The sequence below is a fragment of the Peromyscus californicus genome, unplaced genomic scaffold (assembly GCF_007827085.1).
Source record: "Peromyscus californicus insignis strain IS unplaced genomic scaffold, ASM782708v3 Scaffold_4__1_contigs__length_199733344, whole genome shotgun sequence".
NCBI classification, from domain to species: domain Eukaryota; kingdom Metazoa; phylum Chordata; class Mammalia; order Rodentia; family Cricetidae; genus Peromyscus; species Peromyscus californicus.
The window spans coordinates 31,464,371-31,488,865 of record NW_026294562.1 but is presented as its reverse complement, the minus strand read 5'-3'; the positions used below and the strand labels follow the sequence as shown (position 1 = coordinate 31,488,865).

Here is a 24,495-nt window from a genome sequence, read left to right as displayed (position 1 = left end):
CAAGAACATACAGGGATAAACTAGATTTTTTTTTGTCTTCATATCTATGTAAGTCATAAAAAGTTTTTAATGCAAATGGTATTTGTTGCTCGAAACTGCCAAGAACATACAGGGATAAACTAGATTTTTTTTTTATCTTCATGCTTTTAAAAAGTATTACAAACAGACTTAGGACATGAGTAATACTGAAAGGACAATGTATTGGATTGTTCTGAATGCTGTGCAAGAAGTTTGGGGCATTAGAAAGGCCAGTCTTACTGCTTCATGGGACCTAATTATCTCGAGTCCCATACCTCTTAATGCTTTGAAAATAATTCTCAATTATCATGAGTGAATATGGGAATGGTGGGAAGGACATGTCCTTCCTTTTTATTTTAATTTTTCAAAAATAATTTTATTATAAAAATGTGCAAATAAAAAAACCCCACATACCGAAATTAACCGAATGCAAAGTGTATACATCCCATTGAACTTCTACACAACTGGAGGAGCCATTTTGAAAGGAAACTTGAAATTTCACATTGGATATTCTACTTTCACTATCAAATACATTTTATTGCACTTATCCACCAGCAACATTTAAAAATGCATGAGAGAGTTAGAACTAGAAAAACAATTAGCTTTCTATCTTCTTTCCTAACTTGTGTTCACTGCCTACTTTCAATTTTTCCACATCCTTAATATTTAACCTCTTCTTGTTATGTTATACTGTGTTATATACATTTATTATTGGCTAGATAACATGTATGAAGAAGAACATGCATTTTTTGAGATTGTATGATTATGCTTAATATTAAACATTTTAAATCAATTCATTTTCCTTAGAGATGAATAGTAATGGTATATATCACATTTTCATTATCCATTCATCTGTTGATGGATGACTAGGTTGATTCCAATTTTGTGCTATAATGGATAAAGTGGCAATAAACATGGGGTGCAAATATCTCTATGGTAGGATATGGAGTTCTCTGGGTATATGTCCAGGAGTGAAATATCTGGGCCACAGAGTAGGTCTATCGTTAATGTTTTTGAAAAATCTCCAAACTGATCTCCACAATGACTGTATTCATTTGCAATGCCACCAAGAAGAACCTATGGGTTCCTTTCTCTCCACATCCTCTCCAACATCAGCTGTCAGATTTGTTGATGACAGCCTTTCTGACTGGAGTGAGGTGGCATCTCAAGGTAGGATTAACTTGCCTTTCTTTGTTGACTAGGGAGAATGAATACTCTAAAATAGTTATTGGACATTTGTGTTTCTCCTCTTGGAGACTATCTGTTCCATTCATTTTTCCATTTGCTGATTTGCAGTGCCTTCTCAGGAGAAGTAAATACAGTTAAAAACCCAGTAATTCATCTGTCTTTGTCAAGCAAGTCAGCAGTGCTAGAATTTTAGTCACCGTCAGTCCTCTTTCTGTTAGCTAGAAAAGGTTGCATGCAAGGATATCCTGGGATCCCGTCTATGAAGTCTTGCTACCTGAGGAGTCTTCAAGATAAGCAGAGTGGAAAAGAAGTCAGCCAATGGCCTTTGGGAGCTTTAATTTTAAAAAAATGAAGTAGATGTAAAGTTCCTATCCAAGGCCATGTAGTTTTATGATGAGATCACATTTTTAAAAAAATGCAGCTGAATTTACTTTATGCCCTTTGAAACCTCAAGTCATACTGAAGTATGAATGCTGGTATTGATGGTCTTAGAAACTAGTCTATACCCCTTGTTAGCCTGTCAACATGTCCTGGAATTCAAAAGCAAATACTTCTTGCAAGGCTGAAAACCAACCTCAGGGCCAAATGCTGCAAAATTTTCTCATTTCCTACCCTTTGCCCTGCAATAAAATAAAATTTCCATTGCCCAGACTCTGGGGCTATCCTCTGACAGCTCAGCCTACAAGTGGTCATGAGGTTCCAATTCTGGTCTGAGGTCTAGTTCATGATGCCATTTACAGCGTTCTTTCCATTTAATTGGCATAGCATTCTCATTTGCGAACAGGATATTGCTCACTTGAATTCTTTCCACAGGGGAAGAAACAATTTTCTAGGCCCATTTCCTTGAGAATTGCTTAGATCAAGACTGAGTTGTTTAAACTAAATTGTTGATAAGATTGTGGGAATGCTAAGATCTTTGTTCCAAGAGGCCAAGGAGGAAAAAGAATCTAATAAAAAGGAAAAGGGAGGGAAGGCCCAAATTTCAAAGTCTGTGTTCAAAAGAGCAGCCCCTTGTTAACGAGACTGCACATTTGAAATCATATGTTTATTAGATGTTAGATGTCCCAAAGGGCATTTCAAAACATGCTACCAAGCAATGCAACCATGGGTTCTGATTTATACAGCCTCTTGTGCCTCTAATGGCATTTGGCATTTGATGAGTTAATGATCAAAGGCCTTAGCAAGATCTGCTGCCAGAAAGCAAGGAGAAACAGCAACAACCTCCCCTTGACAAACCAACTGAGCAACTAAAGGCCTCCTCTGTTAATGAAATGGAAGGAGAGGCCATCTTTTACTGCTATCACATTGTGTCAAGCAACAAGGCTCACCACCAAAAGCAATTGGGAAAATAACAAACAGATGAAAATATTACTTCCCAAATGAGCTTGTAAACAAAAGGGAAAGCTTTAAATCAATGAGCACTAATCATGAGAATAGGATTGTTCCAACATAAAGCAGAGGGATGGGCACAATACTCTGGTTAATTCTTCTAAAGGGAAACAGAGAGGTGGCTGTGGTATTTTATTGTTTATCGACAGTAAGTCAGAGCTCTGGGGCCTGTCAAGTTTTTGTCCGTTATTGTTTTCTCATACAGCGATTGAAGTGCCCTGTTTTGCATCTTCGTTTTGTTTTTGGCTCCTTGCCTTAATTTTCTTTTCTTGCTTACTTTAAATTATTCTGCCTGTGCTATGTGAATCTATTAGATGGATCCTGTTGGTGAGCTCAGGCTCTTCAGGTAAGCAGAGAGGGCTATAAGCAGGACTCACTCACTGGTGATCAGAGGTAGCCTAACTAGGTCCACATATTATGGTCACACGCATTAGCTAAGCCCCACTCAGATCGAGTGACCCATGTATTGAGTCACACATACCCTGCTTCCCTACTTCAGGAATGTAGCATAGGTCACATGTTAACTAATCCTGCTTCCTGTTTGTGCAAGACCTCCTCAATCCCTGGGAATATTTAAAAATAGGATACACCTTGCTTTGACCAGCAGGGCTGAAAATCTTCAGAGCCTTCTGTTCTACCATATTGCCTGTTGACAATTGTAATAAATCTCTTGTCTAAAAGATGATTTGGCTCAGTGTTTCTCTTGAACATGCTCTCCTCTCCCCCCAAAATACAACATATTCTTTGGCAGAACAAGGCATAGACCAGGTGAATTGATTTGGTACAGGATGAAAGGAGTTGAGAACCAAAAGCAACATAGCTATTCCAGAGGGGTCTTGGCAAGTTTGGTCTTATTTGTCACTTTATGGCATTTTGGCATTGCAGCCCAAAAGGACCAAGACACAGTACTCTGTTCTTGGACTCAGTGACATATACGTTTGGTTTTCCTTTTGCCTCTCATGTCTTCTCAGTCTTTTCTGATTGTTTCTCTTAACTTTTAAAGGCTAAATTTCTCAGGAATCAATCCCCAGCTTCATGATCCTTCTGTTCTCCATTCTTACTGGTTCCTTCTAGAGTTTCATTTGCCATTTGCCCTTTGGATGCTTCTTATTCTGTAATTTTCTCTATACCTCCTTGCCTAGCCCACTTCAACTACCGCCTACCTAGCATCAGCTAATTACTCAGGATTCAGCTCAAATGTACTGATAATGTCACTTCATCATAGAAGTCTTGTCATAATGATTGTTTATCTCTCTTACACTAGAAAAAATATAACATGATAGCAAGGAATGTGTCTGTTTTAGTCACTATTTTATGGGGAGGGGGATTTTGTAGGCATATAGAGAGTATTTGTTGAGTAAATCAATGTATATAAAAGAATGATTGTACATGGGGTGAGGCCGGTGCATGGGGAGCTATGAGTTATCAGAGGGAGGCTAGGTCTATATAACAAGTGACTTGGCAGGTTATGAAGCATGGGTATACTTCACATGAATTTTTAACAAGATGAGATTCTCATGGAGAACAATATTAAGTCTCATCAGTTTAGGTTGTTACTAAATGCATACACCAGTCTACTGATACAGCTATCAGAATATCTCAGTGGAAGTACATAGATATGTATATCCCCAGGCTTCAAGATAAGACAGCAGGATAAAGCAGGTGGCAGATGGACCAACTGGTCTAAAATACGGCAGCTTTCTATGGAAGCATGATACAGAGTAATTTGCACAGCTGGATGGAACATATGTGTAAGTGGCTTATGCTATTGGCGAGGTTTTGTTTTTGTTGTTTGGTTTTTAGGAGTGATTGAGAACTTATATTCAAAGAAAAATAAACTGAATGAATAAGGCTTTAACTTGAATCAATGTAGAAAACTACGTTTCCATTCACTGTGTTCCCAGGCAGCTACTAAGGTGATATCAGCACAACATAGAATGCTGCTCTACATTTACAATGCGATGACGGTAAATGGAGAAAACAACACATAAAACATATGAGTGTAATGAAAACACAAAGGTAGTTAGGAGCACGTGTTAGATTGGCTTGGTTGGTTTTCTTTTTCTTTCTCTATCTTGCCATAGTATTTTTATAAAAAGTAAAAGTACAAAACATTTTAATACTAATAAACATCATCATAAAAGAATAGCACTTAATTTATTTGCCCACTGTAAGCCCTCAACTTGAGATTATAACAATGGCATACGTGAATCACTTTAAGAGTGTAACTTTTACTATCAAGGTTTTTATGATAAGCTAAGTTGAATGCAAAGTGTACTATATATGAATTAGGGTATTTTTTTTATAAAACAAGAATTCTTTTGCCTATTGTTTCTGAGCACAATATTTAGTAATGAATATGTTGATAATGCTCTAACTATATAATACATTATTTAATAGACTCATCTGTCAAAAATACTTAAAAGAATGAAATAAAACATTTACAATTATATTTATAGACAGCCATGATTTTTCAAGACAAGCTTTACACATGGATGGAGGAGGAGACTCGGAATTATGTGATAACAGCTGTCATAACTTATTCTTAAAAGTATGGGGTGAAAATAACCATTGACATATATCAGTCTCCCTTCCAACTACAAGATATTCTCTAGTACTAAAAAATGTGTCTTGTGTCAGTATGCACATTATATAGTACAATTCTACTTTATACTTCAAGTGATCCCTAATTTTGATATTATACTGTTTCTCTCAATCTTTCTTGGTATAATTCATATTTTAAAAAGCAAAGCCTTTAGTGGAAGATTATCAGCAATTAAGAAAGGCTTTTTAATAGAATAGATAGAAATGCACCATGAGCTTAGTTTCTATCAAACATAAATTTAGGAAAAATATTGCAGTATAGGCAGAGGACACATATCCTTCAGTAGAAGATGAAAACCATTTCTCTCAAGTGTTTCTTCCAAGCCAATTTTCCTGGACTGTCTGATCTACATATTTGGTATGAGTTTTCTGAGAATAATAGCATGTTTACTTGAGGGCAATCAGTCTGCCATTGAGAGGGTTATGCCAATAAGAAATGAGTTCCTTGCCTCTGAGTTTTAAATATCTCAAAGGACTCAGTTGTTATAGTCAGTCCTATTTTATGTCTTCTTTCTCAAGTAAGAATAGACATGGAAAAATTAATCGTCTTACATGAGTACTTAACAGGATCATTTTAGTGGAGTTTTAAGAAACATTAAGCTCAAATTTCAAGGCTTTTGCAAAACCAAGGGGACCTTAAAAGAATACAAATTACACAGTGGCGTTTAATCATGACCTCTGCTGTACCTGCACTAGGTTTCCTGGTCTATATAGAAATGTAAAGGCATTAACAGAATTATCCAGTGAATTTAACCCAATTAGAGGATGTTCCTAGTTTCTATTGCACAGGCAAGCCTTTTAAAGTTCCTTAAATACCAAAGAAATGTAAAATGTATTTAACGGGAAGAAAGTCAATGGAAAGAGACAACAGACAACACAAATAGACATCTGAGCTTGCTAGTGCAGATAAAGTTTAGCCTGTGGAAATTCATAGTTTGCCTCCTCTAAGCATAAGCGCATCTGACTGAGGGATGACTGCTACATCAGACACCTTCTGATGTTATTTGTTAGCACTGTATAAAGTGCTAACAGTGTAGAAAGCATAATGACAACTACTTTAACATTTGTTTGTTATAAGACAATTTCAGAGAATGAACTTATTATCATTCTCTCTAGAATTCAGATCAGGGATTTATTTTTTTTTTAATGAAACTATTTGCACTCCCTCAGTAATAATTAACATTAAAGAATATTAAGTATGCAGTCACTTGGTTTTACTTATAATCAAACAACTTAAGATAAATCTCTTCTGAATGAAATTTGCTAAGACAATGTGTCTTCTGAGACAGCCTATCAGTCAGCAGGCCTTCTGAATAGTGGCCTATTCACCAGCAATTGATCAGATTAGTAGCTGATCTAATCAGAGGCCTCTATAACCAAGTTTGATCCAGTTAATAGTTGATCTAATTGGTGATTAATCTGACTAGTGATTGATTCCATCTGGTGGCTGACTCAATCCATAGCTAACCAAATCAGTAATTTCCATTAATTTTGTGGTTACTGATTAAGTCAATGGCTAATTTAAGCAGAATTTGATCAATTCACCACATACACAAGAGTAACTTATGTGAGGTGATAGATGGGGTTAGTAAGCTTAATTATTGTGATCAGTTCTTAATTAATACATCTATCAAATCATGTTATATACCCTATGACTGTATGTTTGGTTCATGATGTCTAAACTATAGTCTAACAAATCTACTGGTCAAACAAACATTGGGAAATATCTTGATGTAGACAGTCATTTTATTATTTCTTATTCCTTAACCATAACTGTTTGATCAAACTGTTACTGTTTTATAAAACTTTATCTATGGATATTTTCTAGCCTAAGTATGCTTTAATAAATTACTATATAAATATGAGAAGTTATATAAGATTAAATATTTCTTAGTTATGCAACATATTTTTGGAATATGGAATAATTAATATCTGTTATCACAGTCATATGTCAAAGTATGTTTCCAAAGATTACTTCAACAAGGTCATCCACTTTTATAACAATTTACAAAGGCTTTGCATAATGTCATTAATTAAAATGCAACAGTAGCTACCACTTTAAAGATGTGCTATCTGAGGCTGAGAGACAGGTGTTGGGAGTCATGACCAAGAGTGAGCAGAGGAACAAAGACTTAGTTTTTGTTTAGGTTCACATTACAGTGTGACAAACTATGGTCAAATCTTCCTTCTAACTGTCCAAATCTGGATTAAGTATACTCATTTCCTTATTCTTTTGACATGCAGCATGTATAAATGAATCCATGAATGATCAGAATTCATACACTGTCACACTGTTATTTCTACAAAGTCAATAGATGTTAAGAAGGGTCTCACGGTCATTTTCCCATCACTGATAATTTTAAGGCTGAGATTGGTATCAACTTTTACTTGAATAATAGGAGTTATATGAAAATTATCTACCTAAAGCTGTAAGAAACTAGATATATAGCAAATCAGCTAGAGTATGTTCTACAAGATAGTTGACTTTTTCTCTAAGTCTAAAGTAGCTGCTCATGTTTTTAAGATGGCCCACCAGTCATCTTATTTGCATACCTGAAGTTCTTAATATTTTACTCCTATTATAAACCTTTTTTCATGGATTCTCAGAGCAAAATATTTTATTTCTTTTATGCTTTGAGGTTACTACAATTTTGGCACAAATCATCGACTTCACACTAAATTTTATATGCTTAATCCTTCTGCTGTCTTATAGGATATGAATTATCAGTTTGTATTGGGTGAAAAGGGGGATGATGAAGACCATTGTTTTTTTCCAAAGTAACCTACATTTCTTTGAAATAAAAAGAATCTTGAATATAACAAATCTTTGCCAAACATTAAAGTTTTGTTTTATAGCAAATCATTTTTGTAGAAGAATTGCATTTATACAAAATTATAATTAATGAGATATTTAGCCACTAATAGCATCAGAAAATATTTTCAGTCTGACAATTAAATGTTTTATTGTAATTGTTTATATTGGATTTTAAACTACCACTTACCTTCTTGAGTGGATCTTTACAAAATTAAGATTTCATGTTGAAAAGAGCCATTCTAAGTAAACATATTGTGTAACAAGTACATTGTTTGCTTAATAGTTCTTTTAAATAATCTGTCTTAGTGCCAGAGCACTGACATAAAGTCCAAATATTTGACCTTAACATATTAAAATCATTTTTATTAAAATAAATTCCCCAAAGTGAATCTCACTTACTTTGCTTTCGCTTCTGCATCTTCATATGCTTTGTTAGAAACATCATCCAGTCCTCCAATCAAATGCTTGAATGAGCTGTCAGAGGAAAACCAGAGTGATCAAGTTAAGTCCTCTGCAAAGTCAAAATAATGGCAACCAGTCATTAATAGTGAAATGTTTTAAAGTCATCTTAATAAAACTAAATTAAAAAATTCAAGAAATACATTAGACAGCAGAATTTCCTCTAATTTGGTCTTAAAAATTATGAGGTCAGGGGCTTCTTCTATCTGGTCAACCTCTACACCCAATACCTAATCACATCTAACAATCATGTCTGGCAAAACAGATATTGAGCCACCTGGGTGGAATAAAATCTAGACTATGCTAATAAGTCAATTCTTATCAAACTGAAATAACAATGAACTGCCAATGAGAGAATGCCTACTCTGTCATCTAACTAGGATTAATTTTTATTAATTTCAATGCAATATCTAAAAGGCAAGCAGCAGAGGTATCTCCATTTAAAAGAAAGCAAATGATCTTCATACACAAAGTAAGAATTATAGAAAAATTAACCCATTTAAGAAAGTGAAAATAAACTCACTTTGCTATGAAGTAGAAATATTAACTAGAGACAATCTATTCAATATCTACTATATATCTAGAACTGTCTTTAGATTTACTTTATATAATGAAGTGTTATCATCTTCTTAAAATATAAAATGTTATATAATAAAAAACCAATGAATACACACATAGTAGGAATCCCTTTGAAATTTACTGAATAGAGCCAGATACAATAACTCTCACAAGTGACATTTTGGCAATCACTGAAATAGACTGGAAGAGAAACACAAAAGAAACTCAATAGAAGTCTATCTGGACTGTCACATAATAACCAGAACTTCACAGTCTTATGTGGTCCCGATAACTTTAGTAGGTTGTACTTCACTGGAGAAAATGATTCACTTGAACCAGGTCCTTGGCAATACTTTGTCTCTGTGTCTACTTTCTTTCTGTTTGCATCATCCATCTGCTATAATATTCTATCTGAGTGCATGGAGTGAAGTAACCATGGGCCAAGCCCTCTGAAATGGTGAGCTAAAATGAATCTTTAAGTTCTTATTTTTTTTCCTTTTTTTTTATTTTGCAGTACAATTTAGTTCTACATATCAGCCACAGATTCCCTTGTTCTCCCCCCTCCTGCTCCCCTCCCCTTCCCCCCAGCCCACCTCCCCATTCCCACCTCCTCCAGGGCAAAGCCTCCCCCGAGGGCTGAGATCAACCTGGTAGACTCAGTCCAGGCAGGTCCAGTCCCCTCCTCCCAGGCCGAGCCAAGCGACCCTGCATAGGCCCCAGGTTTCAAACAGCCAACTCATGCAATGAGCACAGGACCCAGTCCCACTGCCTGGATGCCTCCCAAACAGATCAAGCCAATCAACTGTCTCACCCATTCAGAGGGCCTGATCCAGTTGGGGGCCCCTCAGCCATTGGTTCATAGTTCATGTGTTTCCATTTGTTTGGCTATTTGTCCCTGTGCTTTATCCAACCTTGGTCTCAACAATTCTTGCTCATACAAACCCTCCTCTTTCTCGCTAATTGGACTCCCAGAGCTCCACCCAGGGCCTAGCCATGGATCTCTGCATCCAGATCCCTCAGTCGTTGGATACCACAAGAGCACTTGTTCAGCTATGTTCATATCAGCATTGTTTGTAATAGCCAGAAAATGGAAACAACCTAGATGCCCTTCAACTGAAGAATGGATAAACAAAATGTGGTACATATACACAATGGAATAATACTCAGCAGAGAAAAACAATGACATCATGAGGTTTGCAGGCAAATGGATGGATCTAGGAAAAATCATCCTGAGTGAGGTAACCCAGACTCAGAAAGACAAACATGGTATGTACTCACTCATAGGAGGATACTAGATGTGGAACAAGGAGGACTGGACTGCTACTCACATCACCAGGGAAGCTACCTGGAAAACAGGACCCCAAGAAAGACACGGGGATTGCCCAGTGACGGAGAAATGGAAGAGATCTACATGAACAGTCTGGACATGAGTGGGGGTAATGAAGGGCGAGGGTCGAGGGAAAGAGAGTTTGGGGGAGCGGGAGATCCCAGCTGGATCAACAACAGAGAGGGAGAACATGGAATAGGAGACCATGGTAAATGAAGACCACACGAGAATAGGAAGAAGCAAAGTGCTAGAGAGGCCCACAGAAATCCACAAAGATACCCACACAACAGACTACTGGCAATGGTCAAGAGACAGCCCGAACTGACCTACTCTTGTGATGGGATGGCCAAACACCCTAATTGTCGTGCTAGAATCTTTAAGTTCTTTCTGTCAGGTATTTGGTCACAGTGATAAGGGTATAATGAATATACCAGGCATTGCTCAGTGGTGACAAGTACTATACAATGTTGTAAGTTACTATCACCTTCATTTTATTGGTGTTAGAAGTTTACCCTAAATGTTACACCTAGTAAATGTGATGGACTCATAGGAAGGAAATGATCATTCTCCTTCCTATTCAATAATCTATTCCATAATGCCTATTCCAATCACCATGCTTTGAAGATAGTGATGAAAAATTTTAGTAGTATATAGGCTCTTAATTAGGGGTTTTAAGGTACCATATTAAATTAAAATTTTATACCTCTATTAATTTTTTGTATATGCATGTATATGTGGTTGTGTGTGTGTGTGGTTGTTTGTGTTCACATGTGAAGTCCAGAGGCTGATGCCAGATGCCTTCCTTGATCTTTCTCCAATGTTATATATTGAGGCAAGTTTTGAAGACAGAACTTGATTTGTTTCTTCTAGCTAGCCAGTTTGCTCTGTGGATCGCCTGTCTCTATTTTAAGCGCAGGGATTCCAGACAAGTATCTATGCCAGCCCTGGATTTGTATGAGCACTGAGGAGCTGCACTTCAGTTCTCACACTTGTGTAGCAAACATTTTACCTTTTGTGTGTTCTCCCCTGTTCCGTCTGCACAATTTCTATTTGGAAGTACTGAGGACTGAATCTAAGGTCTCTTACATTCTAGACAAGCTGTATAACACTAAATCACACTCACAGTCTTTTCATAATCTCAATCTACAAAGGGTATGCATTTTGAGCATCAAATAATAAATTATGCATGGTCAGTTCCTGAACCACAGAAGAAAATTTGATGATTTAAATTTCAAAGTTATTTAATTGCTTTCACTTATAATTACTTTTGCAAAAAACTATAAAGAAGAATAGAACAACAGAGGACTGGCAGCTGTTATCTCAGATCCCTGGTGGTGATCCATCTGGGAGGCTGATTCACTACTATGCTGTGCTCAACACAGTCATGCCGATACACAAAAGGAGACAAAAAGGAAGTTTTGAGACACAGGCCTAGGAAATCAAGAATCTCATTCCAAAATATGAAGTTTAATGTAATTAATTTATTAATTTGTACTGAAGGAATAGGCAGCAGTCTGTAATTTTTCAAAAATGTTATCAATAAAATAAATGATAACTATATTTTCTATTATTGAGAAAAAGTTTCAAATGTGATTTCAGACATTTTTCTCTTTATTTTACTTTGTTCTATTTCTTGTTTATGCTTGTTTTAGCTAGTTAACACTTTATTATATTTTTATTTACTTTTTTTAACCATGAATGCCTATAATTTTTGTTAGTTACATTCTGATGAATCTGGAGAAAGGAAACAAAAACATAATTTTCACTCAAATAATAGCATAAAATGTTAGCTTTTCTTTTTTTTCCTACTTGTTATTGGAAGTAGATTTTTTTCTTCTTACGTAATATATCCTGATTACAGTTTCTCCTCCCTCTACTCTTCCCAATTCCTTCCCACCTCTACTCACCATCCAATCCACTCCCTTTTTGTCTCCTCTGGGAAAATAAACAGGCTTCTGAGGGATAACAATAAATTAAAATATAAAATAATAATAAACACAAAAACTAACATGATGGAATTGGACAAAACAAACAGGAGGAAAAGAGCCCCAGGGAAGGCACAAGAATTAGAGACCCACCAGTTCACACACTCAGGAATCCCATTAAAACACTAAACTGGAAGCCATAATACACATGCAAAGGACCTGGTGCAGACCCTAGCAGGCCCTGTGTATTTTGCCTTAGTCTCTGTGAATTCATATGAGCTTTTATCATTTTGATTTAGAGGGCTTTGTTTTTTTGGTGTCCTCCATCCCCTTTGGCTCTTAGAATCTTTCTGCTTCTTCTTCCCTGAGCCCTGAGGGGAAGGGATTTGATGGATACATCCTATTTAGGGTTGGCTGAGTGTTCCAAGGTCTCTCATTCTCTCTACAATGCCTTACTGTAGATCTCTATTTTTGTTCCTATCTGCTGCAGGAGGAACCTTAGCTGATAATGGCTGAGCAAGGCACTGGAATATGAGTACAGCAGAATATCATTAGGAGTCATTTTATTGCTACTTTTTTTAAAAGAGCAATAGTATTTGATTTTACCCTAGGTCCCTGGACTATCTAGTTTGTTTTGAGGCAATGTTTCCACACTAAAGCTCAGGCCAGCCTAGAATTTATTATCCTGCAAAAGTTGTCTGAACTCATGATCTTTCTCTGTCAGCCTTCTGGCTGGTAGGATTCTGGGCATGTGTCACTACACCCAGCACCACTAGTATTTATACAATTAGCTTTGATATTTTCCCATAGAATGTATTAGTCCATAACTAAACTTGGAGAAAGTCTTATTTCAGAAAAACTCTAATGTCCAAAAATGGGCTTAGTTATCCAGTGACATGTGGCTAGGGGAGTGTCTTTTGTTTGCTCTCAGTATAGCTGTGTTATTGTTTAGAGTTAGAGTCATTAAGTAGCTATGAGTCAATGTTATTTTTAAATTTGCAACATTGTATACATATTTAATTTTCTTTTAAAACTTTAAGCAATATTTTAACAGTGAATAGGTTACTATATGTACATATGGCATAGAATATCTATCTACATATCTCTGATATATACAAACACACACGGACACATATACACAGTGAAGCAGGAAGTATGCTTACTGTGTACACAAACAACATTTGTACTCTAGACTGTATATTCAACATACAGGATTTCTTCTCATGATAAACATACCAAAGACCATATTTTTGTCTTTGGGAACTTGGTGCCATATATTGTTTGTAAATCATTTTTGTTTGAAGGGCAATCTTAGTCAAAAGAATATTGCAACATTGAATAATTAGATCCTAATAAGATGGTAAATCCTTTAAAACAAAAAGTCAACTATTACATGTAAGTGAATTTTAAAAAAGGAAATAAAAATATGGAGACCTAATAGTTAGTACTTTATGGAGGTAGAACGTAAATGAATAACTAAGGACATCTTGATAAGCTATGTGGTAGAATTACAGAATTAATTAATAAACTTATTTTTTGACCAGTTTATTGATGTGCAGTTCTGGCTGTTGATCCTGGGGCCTTGCACCTAGTAGGAAGGCCCTCTATCACTTGTTGCACACTTTTTCCCTTTCAGGAATATGTAACATCTATGTGGATCCTTGTCAGACAGGTCTTTGAGAACATATTACTTCATTGTCAATTTGCCTACATTTGGATTTAACTAAAACCCAAATGAGTGGGCACACCTGTGAGGGATTTGTTTTTCTTCTTTACATCATTTCAAGTAGGAATATCCACTTCTGAACTGGATCTTTGAGGTGTGAAAATAAATCTTTAATCCAGATCTTTTGAGGTGGGAAGATCCACCTTTAATCTGGACCATACTTTCTGCTGGAAACCTATATAAAGGGCATGGAGGAAGGAAGCTTGCTCTCTTTGCCTGTTTGTTCTCATTAGCAACTCCATTACTTTACTGGCATTAAAGCCTATTTCTATGGAATTCCAGCATTTACTGAAGATCAGCTGAGACATCCAGCCTTGTGGACTGAACAACTACTGGATTCTTGGGCCGCCCCCCCATTCATAGGCAGCCACTGTTGAATTAGCCAGACCACAGCTGGTAAGCTATTGTAATAAATCCCCATATATACAGATTCTCTCTATATATATAGAGAGAGAAAGAAAAGAAGATTCATTATACAAGTTCTGTTACTCTAGAGAACCCTGACTAATACAGTGGTAGATTCCTTTCTAAATATTTATTAAGGTCTTGTGTCATGACTTGACTAACAAAGAAGACTTCTGTCATCATTGTTCCATTCTGAAGATCTTAGTAAGATGTTTTGACAACCTTAGCAACTGAATGAGTAGAACCCACAAAACATTTATCAGCTATAAAAACAAGTAATTATAGATAAATCATTAAATACTTTAAACTCATATAATCATGAGTAATTTATATTTTAGTATTGTAAAGTGAAATAGCCAATTTCATATGTGCTCTAGATTCAATTTCAGAGGAAAGTAGGAAGCTATTCTTATGTGATCTCAACCGCATACCTCAATGAATGCATGTAGTTGAACATACACTTTTATGTTAATTTTTCTGAAAAGGGAATCCAATTTTAACAAGTCAAGCAGGGCCTGGAGAGATGGCTCAGTAGTTAAGAGCACTGGCTGCTCTTCCAGAGGACTTGAATTTGATTCTTAGTACCCACATGGTGGCTCACAACCATCTGTAATTCAAGTTCCAGGGGATCTGATGCCCTCTTCCTGCATCTGTGGGTACTGCACACAGTGGTACATAGGCATGCATGCAGGCAAAACACCCATACACATTAAAATAAAAATAAATCTTTTTTTAAATGTCAAGGCAGGATTCTTTATAGCAAGTGGGTAAAATGGTGTTATTTGAATGTAGAATCACAAATGCAGAAACACAGAGGAAGAACAAATCTGAGGTCTCCTGTGTGGTTAATACTGGTAGTTTAAAGATAATTGCAAGGTGCCGAGAGAAAAGAAAGCCAAAGAGGAAGAAAGAAAGAACAATGGTGAAGGGGACAGATGGAAGATGAGGGTAGGAAGAAAGCAAAAGAAAGAGAGAGTGGCAATAATGACTCTTTCCCACCAAGAATGTTAACATTTGTAGACATTTTTCTTATGAGGCAACATTGGAAAGGCTGCTACTCATTCTAAGAACTGTGTCTGTTTGAGGACATTATGGTGATTGACTCAGTGGGTAATAATTTCAGCTATTAAGATGTTTTCATTTTTAAACCAAAACATCTTTCTGAAGGGAGCTGATTACTCAGTGGTATGTCTAAAATGTGTATAATTTTGTTCTTCAGTTGCAATATGATGGTTCTCTGTCTAAGGAGAAACAGGCTTTAAAACTCTAACGAAGACAAAAGTCCAAATTGATAGACTCCAAGTATCAACGGTCAACATGTTGCTGATAAAGGAAAGCATTTCAACATAATTTACAGTTTATAAAGAGCTTTTTATAAGTCATCTATGTATTTAAATATAAAGGACACATTCATATTAGTTGACTAAATCCTCATGATTTACTATATCTATTTTGATGCAGTGTTTAGTAATCATATGTGGGTAATTAGATACAGCAAGTTAAAAATAATAAAAATAATAATGAAAATAAAACTAATTAAGTAGACTCTTTCAAATTCAAAATAGGGAACTTGAAAGCCATCTGGCTGTGACATCTGTCACTCCAGTGATTACTGGGTGGTTCAGCTGATCTGGCTCCTTAGGCTGGTGTCCCCTTCCTTCTTCACTGTCACGTGTGTGTCTCTCTTAAAGCTGTGCACTCTATAGAAAGGTGGAGGAGGATGACTTTGCCGAAGGATGGCCTTCCCAGACAGGCGGAGGACTGGTATTCAGTCAAGGGTATATAAGTAACTTCACTCCCATGCTGGAACCTCCAAATAAGTTCCCAAATCCAAATATGGTTACAATTCAGGTCTTAGTTGAAGCAGATTTGTTTTCTTGCTTACATCATTATATAAGTCAATAATCTGTTCTAAATAATTGCATACTGTAAGACAGAGAATAAATGGAAAATCTTAAATCAGAAATGGATTTTCTGAGTTTTTAATTTATACATATGTACATAAATATACTATATATGTACATATGTATTTACTTATTTTAAAAGGTGCGCATTGGGATGTAGAGATGGTTTAGTTGCTGAAGCCAAGCCTGCATTGGATCCTTGGAACTCACATGGTGGAAGGAGAGAACTGACTCCTGTGGGTTGTCCTTTGACATGTGCACACATACACCAATAAAAAACAGACCTAATAAATTTCAAAGTATATAAATAACATGGTGCATAAGAGCAAAGTAGATAATAATCATGGGCTGTTGCAAACCATCACCACTTATTCAGTTAATAATATAAACAACCAAACGTAATTTCTAAAAAAAATCTAAGCAAATTCAGAATCTGAGCATTCTCTGGTTTACTTTCAGCTGTTTTCTAAAATGATTAGGGTGGCTTAAATGTAGTGAGTCTCTCAACAATGCCGTCCTTTCTTCAGCAAGACTAGGACTATCTATCTACTCTTTCTATCCCGTCATGAAAGATGATACTGATGTGAAAGAGCTGGGATTTCATTGGCCCTGTGAACTTCTGAATAAGGTTTCTCAGAAGAGAACTATTTTCATGCATTAAAGTAATGATTCTGAATCAAGAGGTCAGCAAACTATCATTTACAAACCAAGCCGCATGTATTTATAAATAAGTTTTTATTAGAACACAGTATTCTATGTACTGTGTACTGCCTACAACTGTTTTCATATATACAGCTGAGCTGAACAACTAAAACAGAGTTCACACAGCCTGAAAAGTTGGAAGTATTTCTATCTGGCATATCATATAAAGTTCTGTTAAACCCTTTTCTAGATTGTTCTCTGCCTTTTACCCTTCCACCATTATATTGAACCTATCACTAAATACTGCTGATTCTAGTTTCAATAATTTGAAGTTAATCCCTTTTGTGTCTTGTCCTTTGGTTTCATCCACCAGTGCCTGTCTTGGGATAATCTTATTTTATTTTATGGACACACTTCCTTGCAAGCAAGCAAGATAATCTTTTAAAACATGAGTCAGATGACATCACTATTCTGCTGACATCTACAACCATTCTAATTTCTCCCTTGCATTTGCTTTAGGACATACACCCTGTGTCTGGAATGTTCTTTGCCCATGCATTCACATAGAATTTCCTTTAATACCATTCAGGTGTCAGCTCAAGTGCATCCTCCTCAGATAGGTCTTCCCAGGGCAGCCAATACAATTTAATCTTTAACCTACAGCCTTACTGCTATTTCTCTGTCACTTTGACTTGTTCTCACTTATTACCAACTATAAAGCAACTTTGTTTCAATATTGGTTGTCTTCCCCACACTAAAATCTTGATTTCACAACAAGATCTTAGCCTATCTCATCCACCAGTCTTTCTTTGTGTACTAGAAGACTGTCTGATTGTAAGAGAAACTTGAAAGGAAAAGGTGGATGCATCCTTTGATCTATTTATTTTATGTCTAAGCATGTGATCAGAAGATGACAAGCAATGTTTGCTCTTTTCTGACACAAACTTTTGTTTCTAACTCAAGGTATGTTTTTTTGTGAATTTGTCTATATGAAATATGAATATACAGGACAAAACTTCAGCTTCAATGAATACTCTACCTATATTTTGGTAATAATGAAAAAATATAATAATGAAAAAATATGTTGGTTAAACAAATAATGTATAAAATTGTTTGAAGCACAGGGCATCAAGGCACTTGAGTTATCAGTGCCAGGACTTCCCTCACATTACTGTATCTTCTTCAATGATTGGATCTATGACTTGCTCCTCCTCTATGGACTGTTTGAGGAAAATATCACTGTTTTGAAAGCTAATGTTGTTATTTAATAGAGGCCTCATTAATTTCATCAAAATAATCCATTTTGCCCTGTGGAAACCAAGTATCAATATTAAATTATTTAACTTTTCTTATAACATAGAAGATTCTCAATTCTAAGAAAATTTATCATCTGTTTTGGAATAAGAATCACAAATGGACAAACATTTGATTTTTCTCATTTTCAAAATAAAAACTAGGGCATATATCAAATGTCTTACATATTAAATATTTTCAAGCATACTTTTTAAAACATACTCTAAAATTTTCAATTCACTTAGTCTATAAAAATTCCTCTCCAAATAGACTAAAGAAAAATAAGCTTCATTTATTTAAAACAAGTAAAAATATATAGTTAATGCATTCTGTATTGATTATATCAAATAACAGTTTTAAAGAACTTTTAAAATAAATGGCTATTTAAAACTGTATGACATTTACAGTTTGTACATAAAAATATCATGTAAGTACAAAACTGTATGACATTTATGAACTTCTTAGAGAGTACAATAAATTTATCCCATGGTATCTTTTTTAGAAACTTTTATTTATGACTAAAAACTCTTTGAAGTAAAGATGTTAGTCCCTAGCTTGACAATCTTACAAAAATTTATCACTGAACTTTCTTTTAGCTCTTATGACATGACTGGGAAAAGTAACTCTTGGTCGCTCAATGAGAACTAGTTGCTAAGACTCTATTGCTGAAGATGCCATGTATCTGGGTTGCAAATTGTAGAGAAATCGGGCTGGAACTGAGTTTGAAGCTTCCTCCATGCTGGCTAGCTTTCATAGTGCTAGAAAGTACTATGCAGTCTGCAGTGGTTAAGACTTGTTTTATCCAGCTGTTAACCCTGCATGCTATAATATCCATCTTCCAGCAAGAAGTGTCTGCTGATGTAATAATCTCACAACTGTTAAGGAAGCCACAAACTCTTTCTGACTGAATGTGAGGCCTGAGTCACAGGAAGGAATTCATTCTGCTTACTGTAAATATGGTCAAAGGCCCATGGCAGAGGTCATCTTAGATTATAGGGGCGAGCTTAATATGTTCATTTAGTTCAATTGTCATAGTGTCAAGTTGCCTTCTAAATGCTCACATTTATAGTAACAGACAAATACCACTTTTAGCTTGAATCAGAGAAGCCTTTTGTTGCAGTGTGTGTGGTGAATGCAGAGACACATGGCTGCTGGTGACTCTAAGAGGAAGTGATGGCTGAGTGCTTGGCCTTAAATAGGACGCTTATGTCACCCACCTCTAAGGCTCAGGGAACATTGCAGAAGAGGGGCTGGAAATAATGCAAGGACAGAAGAGAATGGCCATGAAATACTGTCTTCTGGGCACTACACACCTAACACAATCACCATCTCACAGTGTGGTGGCTGCCTTTAGTTGCCCTACACAAGACTGGGGCTATTAATATCAATCACAGAGTGGTAAAGAACTGTAGAGACCCTACCATTCTGTGCTAATGATGGTTCTGGGGAAGGGGCAGTCATTGTCATCAGGGGTACCCACTGAGGAACTCACTCAGGCTCTAAGAGATATTCCACACTCATGGTCGCACAGATGATCCTAGCTAAAATCCGTGGGTCTCAAAATCAACAACAAAGGTCTTGAACATGGGAAGGTGACTTGAAGAGAGAGGAGGGGCAATAGAGGTGGGAAATGAGGGGATTATAACCATCAGAATGCGTATTATATATGTATGAAATTGTCCAAGAACAAACAATAAAAATTAAAATAAACAGATGTTTGTTCCAGAATAATTAGATACAGCAAAAATATCCTTAAATCTCATAAATTAATGCTTACAGATTTTAATAAAAATATCAAAGAAAAATATTAAAAACTACATTTTTTTTTAGTTTTTATATTTTTACGTGAATTTTCTCTTGTTCTACAGATGAGCAATCAAGGCTAAAACAACTCATGGAAGTCACAAGGACGCTTTCCATTGGAATTTGAACTCTACTGCTGGCACCATTCTGTCTCCCAACATGGAAGGCTGAAGCAGATGATTAATAGCTGGGGCTGAGCTTTGGAATCACATCTCTGTTCTCTGGCATCCAGCCCCCATGGCCAACCCCATCTTTAACGGAACATCGAATTTGCTACGCACTGACTCTAAAGGCACTAATGAGGGGAGTGCATTAGTTTTCTTGTGCTGCTATGTGAAACCCAAGAAACTACAATTTAAACAACAGAAGTGGCTTCCCTAACATCCTAGAGGCTGGAAGTCTGAGACCAAGGGCTGACCATGGTTATTTTCTGGTGAGGTCTTTCTCACTGTCATTGCTTAGTGAGCTTGTTCTCATTGGGTTCTCACACCAGCTTCCAGTGTGTATTTCTGCCTTTTACAAGGACTCTAGTCCCATGGGATTAGAGTTATAGCCAATGAGCTCATTTAACCTTAGTTACTTCCTTCATGGAAGTGTCTAAATATAGTCACACTGGGTGTTAGGGCCTCAACATACAGATCAAGACACATAACTAGTCCATAATGAACTTAATGAAGAAATATTAGTGGCAATCCAAAAGATTCACTTTCTTGTGTCACTATTTTGGGAAAATGTTTGCTTCTACTTTTTTAAGTCCATGCAATTTACATTTAAACATTTTTACTATATATTCTTTGTATATAGTATTATGTTAATAAAGACATTTGACATGTATATTGTACACTGAACAAATTCTCTTTCACTTCTCTTTCTAAAACATAATTTTCTTGGGATCTAGTCACAGATATAAGAAAATTAACACTTAAAAAAACTACAAAAATGATCAAAACTTTACGCATTGTCCACAACTATGATGGTCACTCATTATTTTAATATGTTTTAAATTCACAGGTGGTGACAGGAAAATTAAAATGTAGCAGATTCTTACCACATTGTGAGTGTTAACTTGAGGATGTTCTCATGAGGGGGCAAAGAGCTGTTCAGCAACTAAATGTAAGAGCCCGTCACACCTTCCCCAGCCAGTCTCCTTGACTGGTGCATTTTCTTCCTGTTTCTGGGGTTTTTCCTGTTCATTCATCAAGGTCAATTCAAGTATTAGTTCCCGTCAGTAACTCTCTTAGATCTGCCCCAAACCTCAGGTTAACTTTCTTTAAGTTTCCTTTAGTTCCTGTGTGTTTGTGTATTGAGACAGTCACAAATACGTAGCCCATGCAGGCCTGCTTGAGCTTCCCAAGTGCTAGGTTGAAGGGCATGTACCGTGAAGCCTTGTAGATGTACTAGTTTCTTATTTAGTTTTCTTTATTTTGGGGAGGGGGTTCTTTTTGTTTACTTTTACTTTTGGTTCTGGGGTAGGATCCAGGCCTTTTGCATACTCAGCAAGTCACTTTTTAATAACATGTATATTCATAACTTTGAAAATGTTAAGGTCTTGGTTTCACCATTTTTCACTCACAACTCAGTATAGTGTGATGATTATACTTCCTTCATGGGAAGTACACTATTTTCTAAAACAAATTGCCCTTCCTCTGAAAAAAAAAGTGTATCATCATTCCTTATTTGTGTGTATGTGTGTGTGCAAGCATCCATGTATACGTGTGTATGTGTGTGTGCGTGTGTGTGTGTGTGTGTGTGTGTGTGTGTGTGTGTGTGTGTGTGTGAAGGAGAGAGAGAGGGAGAGAGAGAGAGAGAGAGAGAGAGAGAGAGAGAGAGAGAGAGAGAGAGAGAGAGAGAGAGAGACCACTGAGGCAAGAAGAGGCTGTCGGATCCCCTGGAGCTGTAGTTATAGGCAATTGTGAGCCATCTGTTTTAGGTGCTGAGAATTTAACTCTGGTCCTTGGAAGAGCTAGAAGCACTCTTAGCTACTGAGCTGTCCGTCCAGCCTGCAGATTCTCATTTTATTACAAATCTCTTTCATTTTTCTCCTCTTGACTCTTGTCCTATCAGTGATATTTTCTTCACTATTCTCTCCCTTTAGATTCTTCTTTCCATCCATAAACATTACAGTGTCTAATCCTATACTATAAAATTATCCTTTGTGGACAGACAGCCAGTTAAAGTGTCCTCCTGTCCCTTGTCCTTTTTTATTTTTACTTCTCAAACTATTACAGGTTTGCAGTTTAGTCTCATCTTTCTTTCACTCTTACCGTAACTTTCCCTCAAAGTGGTCATTACTATTAGTCTGGCGCTGTTGCTGTTTTCCACATTTCCCATCCTCTATGAGCTGTCTGAGGTTCAGGACAGAATGGCAGCATTCCTTGGATGTAGAGCTATGTGTCTGCAGAGCAGCACTGGCTGCTTCTTTGCCCTGACTGTCGATTTCCTCATTTTTACCTTCTACCTCTGGGCTACTTCATACATACTTCTCCCTCTACCATGTTGTTGATGTAAGTTACTGTAATCTTTGTCTTCGCCATTTGTCTTAGTTAGGGTTTTATTGCTGTGAAGAGACACCATGACCAAGGCAACTCTCATAAAGAAACTGGAGCTGGCTTACAGTTTTAGAGGCTTAGTCCATTATCATCATGGTGGTATGCAGGCAGACATGATGCTGGAGAAGGAGCTGAGAGTTCCACATCTTGATCTACAGGCAGCAGAAATAACTGCCACACTGGGTGTAATGTGAGCACAGGAGATCTCAAAGTCCTCTCCACAGTGACACACTTCCTCCAACAAGGCCACATCTACTCCAATGAGGCCATACCTCCTAATAGCGCTGCTCCATATGGGCCAACCATTCAAACACCTGAGTCTTTGGGGAGGCATACCTATTCAAACCACCACACCATTTTTTTCTATTTCACCAATAGAGTTATTTACCTTAAATACTAAGGTCCGATATACATTTAATCTTTTATGGTTGCTCACAACCCTACAAGGCAACCACCATGACCATACTTTATGGAGAGCTTACATCAGGATTTCTTATGCTCACCTAAACTGATGGTTTTGACAGGATAACTCTCCTGGCTGTAGAGAATGCCCAGGGTATTATAAGATGTTTAGGAGAAGCCCTGCCCTCTGCCCACAAGACATGAGCAGCAAATCCATTGTAATAACAGAATTGCCTCAAGACATTGCCAGTGTCCCCAGGCCAGCAACAGTAGACATGAGACAAGGATTGGGAAAGTTATATAACTCACCAGAAACCATACCTTCAGGAGACAATACCAGCTGTCTAATTCTGACTATGATCTAGTTCTTATGTAGTATATTAATCAAATCTATCTTTACAGGTTCTCAAAATCTAACTTTATTCTTAGACTTTGGTTCAGGTACCCAGGTTACCATTGAACTCCTCAGATTAAGACATCTGCCACTTTACAGTGTTACCCATATCTCACTGACGCCTCATATTCTTCAATTTACCCAGAATTGCATATACCAACTTCTCTCTACACTGGCTCCTACATCTCCCATCTTCCTAATTATCTTTTTATTTATTGCAATTCAGAGTGCAAATTGTGGTGATATTGTGTCCCCCAATATATTGTGCATCCTAATAAACTTATCTGGGGTCAGAGGACAGAACAGCCACTAGATAGATATAGAGGCCAGAAAATGATGGCACACATGCCTTTAATCCTATCACTTGGGAGGCAGAGATTCATCCAGATTTCTGTGAGTTCAAAGCCACACTGGAAATAGCCAGTCATGGTGACTCACACCTTCAACCCCAGGAAGTGATGGCAGAAAGGTATAAAAGCCGTGAGGACCAGGAACTAGGCTGGGTAAGCTTTTAGGCTTTGAGCAGCACAGTTCAGCTGAGATTCATTTGGATGAGGACTCAGAAGCTTCCAGTCTGAGGAAACAGGATCAGCTGAGGAATTGGTGAGGTGAGGTGGCTGTGGCTTGTTCTGCTTTTCTGATCTTCTAGCTTTAACCCCAATACCTGGCCCATGGTTTGTTTTTATTAATGAGACCTTTTAAGATTCATGCTACAGCAAATCTTGGTGTTCTCAGAACCTTCCTTTTTACTAGAGCCCATCAAGCTCACCTTTGCAATCTTTTTTGAACTCCTTGCTCTTTCTGCCTCTGTTGTCTTACTCAGGCTACCCATACTTACAGTCTCAGTATGAACGAATCACACTTTGTTCTTCGTTATACACCTTTGACCTACCTCTTCCATTCCCTACTTGTCTTTCAAATCATCGCCCAAACAGAATCAAACTTCCCACTTATTTTGTTGGAGCAAAGGCAACAAGCAAAATAGGGTGTAGAAGACAGAGCAGGTCTTAGAGTCAGATAACCCCAACTGGGCAGGTTACTCTGTCCAAGTCACTGAGCTCTCTAATCGAGTTTCCCTTTCTTTTTTTTTTTTT

At 36.8% G+C, this 24,495-nt stretch overlaps 1 protein-coding gene across 1 annotated transcript in view; it reads right to left on the bottom strand.

The window, feature by feature from the left end:
• Nucleotides 1-24,495, bottom strand: part of Prkg1 (protein kinase cGMP-dependent 1) — a 1,138,884-nt gene that overhangs the window by 115,114 nt on the left and 999,275 nt on the right. Inside the window, 1 exon segment of the mRNA XM_052760872.1 lies at nucleotides 8,414-8,488. Within this exon segment, the coding sequence (XP_052616832.1) occupies nucleotides 8,414-8,488 (75 nt within the window).